Source organism: Procambarus clarkii, chromosome 46, assembly GCF_040958095.1.
Source record: "Procambarus clarkii isolate CNS0578487 chromosome 46, FALCON_Pclarkii_2.0, whole genome shotgun sequence".
In the NCBI taxonomy this organism is placed as follows: Eukaryota; Metazoa; Arthropoda; class Malacostraca; order Decapoda; family Cambaridae; genus Procambarus; species Procambarus clarkii.
The window spans coordinates 27,092,816-27,101,780 of NC_091195.1; the positions used below are offsets into that span (position 1 = coordinate 27,092,816).

At 53.6% G+C, this 8,965-nt stretch overlaps 1 protein-coding gene across 1 annotated transcript in view; it reads right to left on the reverse strand.

Annotated features, from left to right (window-relative positions):
* Positions 1-8,526, reverse strand: part of LOC123770551 (mitoferrin-1) — a 30,580-nt gene extending 22,054 nt beyond the window's left edge. Inside the window, exon 1 of the mRNA XM_045762563.2 lies at positions 8,067-8,526. Coding sequence (XP_045618519.2) covers positions 8,067-8,183 — 117 coding nt within the window. The 5' untranslated portion in view covers positions 8,184-8,526. The remainder of the gene's footprint in view (positions 1-8,066) is intronic.
* Positions 8,527-8,965: the final 439 nt, after the last annotated feature.

Sequence of the window (8,965 nt, forward strand, 5' to 3'; positions counted from 1 at the left end):
GACAGTTGATAGGTGGGCCAAAAGAGCAGAGCTCAGCCCACCGCAAGCATAACTAGGTGAATACAGGTGAAAATTGAGTAACCAAATGTGCCACAGACATTATAAAGAACTTTTTCAATGTCGGAAGTAATTAACAAATGGAATGAATTGGGAAGTGATGTGGTGGATGCAGACTCCATACACTGTTTCAATTGAAGATATGATAGAGCCCAATACAGCCTGCTGGACCACATTATCACAAGTCGAGCCTTGCCTCAGTCCAGGCTCAGGGAGTAGAGGAACTTCCAGAGATCCTCTTCAGGTAAGATCCAGGTAAGACAGGCTCAGGAATCTGTACACCAGTAGATTGACGGCAAAGAGGCAGGACCAAAGAACTGAAGCATGACCCCCACAAGCACAATTATGTGAGTACATACACACAGCCCATGGGGCACTTCACCACTTGGCCATACACACAGCCCATAGGGCACTTCACCACTTGGACACACACACAGCCCATGCTGCACTTTACCACTTGGCCACACACACAGCCCATGGGGCACTTCACCACTTGGACACACACACAGCCCATGGGGCACTTCACCACTTGGCCACACACACAGCCCATGGGGCACTTCACCACTTGGACACACACACAGCCCATGGGGCACTTTACCACTTGGCCACACACACAGCCCATGGGGCACTTCACCACTTGGACACACACACAGCCCATGGGGCACTTCACCACTTGGCCACACACACAGCCCATGGGGCACTTCACCACTTGGACACACTCACAGCCCATGGGGCACTTCACCACTTGGCCACACACACAGCCCATGGGGCACTTCACCACTTGGACACACACACAGCCCATGCTGCACTTTACCACTTGGCCACACACACAGCCCATGGGGCACTTCACCACTTGGCCACACATTAGCCCATGGGGCACTTCACCACTTGGACACACACACACACAGCCCATGGGGCACTTCACCACTTGGCCACACACACAGCCCATGGGGCACTTCACCGCTTGGACACACACACACACAGCCCATGGGGCACTTCACCACTTGGCCACACACACAGCCCATGGGGCACTTCACCACTTGGCCACACACACAGCCCATGGGGCACTTCACTGCTTGGACACACACACACACAGCCCATGGGGCACTTCACCGCTTGGACACACACACACACAGCCCATGGGGCACTTCACCGCTTGGACACACACACACACAGCCCATGGGGCACTTCACCGCTTGGACACACACACACACACACAGCCCATGGGGCACTTCACCGCTTGGACACACACACACACACACAGCCCATGGGGCACTTCACCGCTTGGACACACACACACTCACAGCCCATGGGGCACTTCACCGCTTGGACACACACACACACAGCCCATGGGGCACTTCACCGCTTGGACACACACACACACAGCCCATGGGGCACTTCACCGCTTGGACACACACACACACAGCCCATGGGGCACTTCACCGCTTGGACACACACACACACAGCCCATGGGGCACTTCACCGCTTGGACACACACACACACAGCCCATGGGGCACTTCACCGCTTGGACACACACACAGCCCATGGGGCACTTCACCGCTTGGACACACACACACACAGCCCATGGGGCACTTCACCGCTTGGACACACACACACAGCCCATGGGGCACTTCACAGATTGGTGACACACACACACAAAGGAAATGTGTGAAACACTAAACGAAAAGTTCCAAAGTGTGTTTGTACAAAATGAAATCTTTAGGGAACCAGATACAATAAGAATTCCAGAGAACAACATAGAACACATAGAGGTGTCTAGAGACGAAGTGGAAAAAATGCTCAAGGAGCTCGGTAAGAACAAAGCAGCTGGCCCAGATGGCGTTTCACCATGGGTTCTGAGAGAATGTGCATCTGAGCTCAGCATTCCACTTCACCTGATCTTTCAGGCATCCCTGTGTACAGGAATCGTAGCAGACGGGTGGAAACAGGCTAACATAGTTCCAATCTACAAAAGTGGCAGCAGGGAAGACCCCCTCAATTATAGACCTGTATCATTGACAAGTGTAATAGTGAAAGTATTGGAAAAACTAATCAAAACTAAATGGGTAGAACACCTAGAGAGAAATGATATAATATCAGACAGACAGTATGGTTTTCGATCTGGAAGATCCTGTGTATCGAATTTACTCAGTTTCTATGATCGAGCCACAGAGATATTACAGGAAAGAGATGGTTGGGTTGACTGCATCTATCTGGACCTAAAAAAGGCTTTCGACAGAGTTCCACATAAGAGGTTGTTCTGGAAACTGGAAAATATTGGAGGGGTGACAGGTAAGCTTCTATCATGGATGAAAAATTTTCTGACTGATAGAAAAATGAGGGCAGTAATCAGAGGCAATGTATCAGAATGGAGAAATGTCACAAGTGGAGTACCACAGGGTTCAGTTCTTGCACCAGTGATGTTTATTGTGTACATAAATGATCTACCAGTTGGTATACAGAATTATATGAACATGTTTGCTGATGATGCTAAGATAATAGGAAGGATAAGAAATTTAGATGACTGTCATGCCCTTCAAGAAGACCTGGACAAAATAAGTATATGGAGCACCACTTGGCAAATGGAATTTAATGTTAATAAATGTCATGTTATGGAATGTGGAATAGGAGAACATAGACCCCACACAACCTATATATTATGTGAGAAATCTTTAAAGAATTCTGATAAAGAAAGAGATCTAGGAGTGGTTCTAGATAGAAAACTATCACCTGAGGACCACATAAAGAATATTGTGCAAGGAGCCTATGCTATGCTTTCTAACTTCAGAATTGCATTTAAATACATGGATGGCGATATACTAAAGAAATTGTTCATGACTTTTGTTAGGCCAAAGCTAGAATATGCAGCTGTTGTGTGGTGCCCATATCTTAAGAAGCACATCAACAAACTGGAAAAGGTGCAAAGACATGCTACTAAGTGGCTCCCAGAACTGAAGGGCAAGAGCTACGAGGAGAGGTTAGAAGCATTAAATATGCCAAAACTAGAAGACAGAAGAAAAAGAGGTGATATGATCACTACATACAAAATAGTTACAGGAATTGATAAAATCGACAGGGAAGACTTCCTGAGACCTGGAATTTCAAGAACAAGAGGTCATAGATTTAAACTAGCTAAACACAGATGCCGAAGAAATATAAGAAAATTCACCTTCGCAAATAGAGTGGTAGACGGTTGGAACAAGTTAAGTGAGAAGGTGGTGGAGGCCAAGACCGTCAGTAGTTTCAAAGCATTATATGACAAAGAGTGCTGGGAAGACGGGACACCACGAGCGTAGCTCTCATCCTGTAACTACACTTAGGTAATTACTTAGGTAATTACACAGCCCATGACCATGACACAACCCGGGACCAAAGAGACAAAGCTCAACCTTCACAAGCACAATTAGGTGAGTACATGGGGCACTTCATAGCCCACACACACACACACACAGGCATGGGGCACTTCATAGCCCACACACACACACACACAGGCATGGGGCACTTCATAGCCCACATACACACACACACACAGGCATGGGGCACTTCATAGCCCACATACACACACACACAGGCATGGGGCACTTCATAGCCCACACACACACAGGCATGGGGCACTTCATAGCCCACACACACACAGGCATGGGGCACTTCATAGCCCACACACACACACACACACACAGGCATGGGGCACTTCATAGCCCACATACACACACACACAGGCATGGGGCACTTCATAGCCCACATACACACACACACAGGCATGGGGCACTTCATAGCCCACATACACAGGCATGGGGCACTTCACAGGTGGACACACAGCCCATGGGGCAATTCACAGATTGGAGAGATAATATATCAGATATCATAGGAAAGTTACCGATAATATATCAGTAACAAAGCTAAACACAGCGGCCAGACTTATCGAGTACACATTTACAGCTGACAACTGTCGACGTGCCACACTTTAATCTCCAGCATGGATAGGGGTCATTGTTGACCACACCTCACTATGGGGCATACAAGCCAATTCAACAGTTAATTCTCTAATTGTTAAAATTCTTCATACTGTATTAGAAAAATCTCCCTTGGAGCCATGATGACAGTTCGAACCTGTGTGGTGGATCCTCCCAGGCATTCTTTATATGGTTAGCTTAGGAGTTGTCTTAGGCTGTCTCGGGTCTCATTTGGAGTTCGGGGGTGTGGGTAGGGGTGGTGGTGGTAGGGGTGGTGTGGGTAGGGGTGGTGTGGGTAGGGGTGGTGGTGGTAGGGGTGGTGGTGGTAGGGGTGGTGTGGGTAGGGGTGGTGTGGGTAGGGGTGGTGTGGGTAGGGGTGGTGTGGGTAGGGGTGGTGGTGGTAGGGGTGGTGTGGGTAGGGGTGGTGGTAAGGGTAGAGGGGTAGGGATGATGGTGATAGGGGTGTGGGTGATGGTGATAGGGGTGTGGGTGATGGTGATAGGGGTGTGGGTGATGGTGATAGGGGTGTGGGTGATGGTGATAGGGGTGTGGGTGATGGTGATAGGGGTGTGGGTGGTGGTGATAGGGGTGTGGGTGGTGGTGGTAGGGGTGTGGGTTGTTGTGGTAGGGGTGTGGGGTGGTGGTGGTAGGGGTGTGGGGTGGTGGTAGGGGTGTGGGGTGGTGGTAGGAGTGTGGGGTGGTGGTAGGGGTGTGGGGTGGTGGTAGGAGTGTGGGGTGATGGTAGGGGTGGTGTAATGGGTGAGGGTAGTGGTGGTGGTAGGGGTGTGGGTGATGGTAGAGGTGTAGGGGGGTGGTAAGGGTGGTGTAATGGGTGAGGGTGGTGGTGGTGGTAAGGGTGAGGGTAGGGGTGGTGGAGGGTAGGGAGAGGGGTAGGGAGGGGGGTAGGGGTGGTGAAGGGTAGGGAGGGGGGTAGGGGTGGTGAAGGGTAGGGAGGTGGGTAGGGGTGGGGTTATGGGTAGGGGTGGTGGAGGGTAGGGAGGGGGGTAGGGGTGGGGTTATGGGGTAGGGGTGGTGGTGGTAGGTGGTGGGAGGCAAGGGTAGGGGGTAGGGGTGGTGGTGGGTCATGTTAGGTAAGACAGGGAAGGGGTAAGAGTCCATCAGCGCGTCATCGTGTGTCCAGCATGACATGACATGACACTGTCCCCGCCTGCAAGCCTGTCATGCACACACACACAACATTTTGTGCAACATATCCCGCCTAATCCAGGCTGCAGGATGCAACAGCTGCAGGGTAGTGAGAGCCATATGTTGCACACATGTCCACACACACCTGGGGCTGCAAGCCTGCTGTATGGTAGCGAGAGCCATATGTTGCACACATGTCCACACACACCTGGGATTGCAAGCCTGCTGTATGGTAGCGAGAGCCGTATGTTGCACACATGTCCACACACACCTGGGGCTGCAAGCCTGCTGTATGGTAGCGAGAGCCATATGTTACACACATGTCCACACACACCTGGGGCTGCAAGCCTGCTGTATGGTAGCGAGAGCCATATGTTGCACACATGTCCACACACACCTGGGATTGCAAGCCTGCTGTATGGTAGCGAGAGCCATATGTTGCACACATGTCCACACACACCTGGGGTTGCAAGCCTGCTGTATGGTAGCGAGAGCCATATGTTACACACATGTCCACACACACCTGGGGCTGCAAGCCTGCTGTATGGTAGCGAGAGCCATATGTTGCACACATGTCCACTCACACCTGGGATTGCAAGCCTGCTGTATGGTAGCGAGAGCCATATGTTGCACACATGTCCACACACACCTGTGATTGCAAGCCTGCTGTATGGTAGCGAGAGCCATATGTTACACACATGTCCACACACACCTGGGGCTGCAAGCCTGCTGTATGGTAGCGAGAGCCATATGTTACACACATGTCCACACACACCTGGGGCTGCAAGCCTGCTGTATGGTAGCGAGAGCCATATGTTACACACATGTCCACACACACCTGGGGCTGCAAGCCTGCAGCAACCTCTCAAGCACCAGGCAAGCCTGCTCCTCTGCCTCCACAACCATAGGCCTATGTGGTCAAAATCTGTCAGAGATCACTTCGCATATTTGGATCAAAAACAAACTTTCCAAAACACACTGAAGTTAATGTTGCAATATTGAATTCCCGAATACAACTGCAGGTGTGGGGGAAGCCACCTTTACTATGCGGGTGTGGGACACACTTGGGGGGCTTGGAGGGCCTTCACACGACACACCTGGGGCATCTGGAGGGCCTCCAGCCACGACACACTTGGGGCACCTGGAGGGCCTCCAGCCACGACACACCTGGGGCATCTGGAGGGCCTCCAGCCACGACACAATTGGGGCATCTGGAGGGCCTCCAGGCACGACACACTCGGGGCACCTGGAGGGCCTTCACACGACACACTTGGGGCACCTGGAGGGCCTTCACACGACACACTTGGGGCACCTGGAGGGCCTTCACACGACACACTTGGGGCACCTGGAGGGCCTTCACACGACACACCTGGGGCATCTGGAGGGCCTCCAGCCACGACACACCTGGGGCATCTGGAGGGCCTCCAGCCACGACACACCTGGGGCATCTGGAGGGCCTCCAGCCACGACACACTTGGGGAATCTGGAGGGCCTCCAGCCACGACACACTTGGGGAATCTGGAGGGCCTCCAGCCACGACACACTCGGGGCACCTGAAGGGCCTCCAGGCACGACACACTCGGGGCACCTGGAGGGCCTTCACACGACACACTTGGGGCACCTGGAGGGCCTTCACACGACACACCTGGGGCATCTGGAGGGCCTCCAGCCACGACACACCTGGGGCATCTGGAGGGCCTCCAGCCACGACACACTTGGGGCATCTGGAGGGCCTCCAGGCACGACACACCTGGGGCATCTGGAGGGCCTCCAGCCACGACACACTTGGGGCATCTGGAGGGCCTCCAGCCACGACACACCTGGGGCATCTGGAGGGCCTCCAGCCACGACACACCTGGGGCATCTGGAGGGCCTCCAGCCACGACACACTTGGGGCATCTGGAGGGCCTCCAGCCACGACACACTTGGGGCATCTGGAGGGCCTCCAGCCACGACACACCTGGGGCATCTGGAGGGCCTCCAGCCACGACACACCTGGGGCATCTGGAGGGCCTTCACACGACACACCTGGGGCATCTGGAGGGCCTCCAGGCACGACACACTCGGGGCACCTGGAGGGCCTTCACAAGACACACTTGGGGCACCTGGAGGGCCTTCACAAGACACACTTGGGGCACCTGGAGGGCCTTCACACGACACACCTGGGGCATCTGGAGGGCCTCCAGCCACGACACACCTGGGGCATCTGGAGGGCCTCCAGCCACGACACACTTGGGGCATCTGGAGGGCCTCCAGCCACGACACACTTGGGGCATCTGGAGGGCCTCCAGGCACGACACACTTGGGGCACCTGGAGGGCCTTCACATGACACACTTGGGGCACCTGGAGGGCCTTCACATGACACACTTGGGGCACCTGGAGGGCCTTCACATGACACACTTGGGGCACCTGAAGGGCCTTCACACGACACACTTGGGGCACCTGGAGGGCCTTCACATGACACACTTGGGGCACCTGGAGGGCCTCCAGGCAGGACATAACCTGCTGGGGAGGCGAGACCTGGCGAGGGCCCTCCGAGGGGTGGTGGCGAGGCGTCCCCAGGGGCCCAGAGTGACCCCAGGCTGGAGGAGAAGGTCCCCAGGGCCCCCACGGGTAACCCCAGGCTGCTGCTGCTGCTGGAGGTGGTGGTTGTGGCCCCCAGGTGACCCCTGGAGGCTGGAGGAGGTGACTGTGGCCCCCAGGAGGCTGGAGGAGGTGACTGTGGCCCCCAGGCGACCCCAGGAGGCTGAAGGTGGTGGCTGTGGGCCCCCAGGAGGCTAGAGGAGGTGGTTATGGGCCCCCAGGCGTCCTGGGCCCGGCGTCCTGGGCCCGGCGTCCTGGGCCCCCTGGAGGTGGTGTCTGTGCCCCCCAGGCGACCCCTGGCCCCCAGGAGGCTAGAGGGACGCACCTTGACGGAGTCGATGGGGAACATGAGGCAGTGCTCCATGACCCCGGCCAGGGCGCCCGCCGTCATGTGCACCCCGACACTGCCCACCGGCAGGCTCTCGTAGTCCTCGAACTCCATCCCCTACTGCTGCTGCTGCTGGCGGCGCTCTCACTCACACCTCCACCACTGTGAGAGTCAGAGTGAGAGGCAGAGAGTGAGTGAGAGAGAGAGAGAGAGAGAGGGAGAGCCGCCGCCACTGTCGCCGCTGCTGCCACTACGCCGCCGCCTGCATATTGAACCTCGGCCGTCCGCACCTCTCTCTCTCTCTCTAACCCTTCACGTCCCCTGTAACCCCGCCCGGAGTGCTACTGCTGGTGTAAGGTGTGGGAGAGGTGCGGCCTGGCCTCAAGGAAGAGGTTATCGAGGTGTTATTCCCCAGGTACATAGTTCGCCATCACCGCAGATACATCTGGCAACTGTCACCCCAATGTTGGCGCCTCGTCTCTTTCTTCACAACTCATTTACATATCTACATTATCCTAATACATTCTAATAACTGGATTCAACAATAAACATTTATATAAAATATATAGAAAGAAGTGTATATCTAAACATAAGAAATACCGATATAAAACTAAAAAAAAATATATTTGTTTACAAGAGAAACATACGTAGCTCCTGCCCTGGGCTGCCAGACGGACCTCCTCTATAATATATAACAATTATATTACATGTATTCAACTTTAATAAACTTCATCAAAATCACAATAATGACACAGTGTTCTTACTCTTCTATAAGCCGCAATATAAAACTTACCGATATATATATTTATACTGTATATGTATTTATCAACAATACGATCACAACACATTCGAGTTTCCAAATTCTTGAATTATATAATTAATTACTATCTATTAAT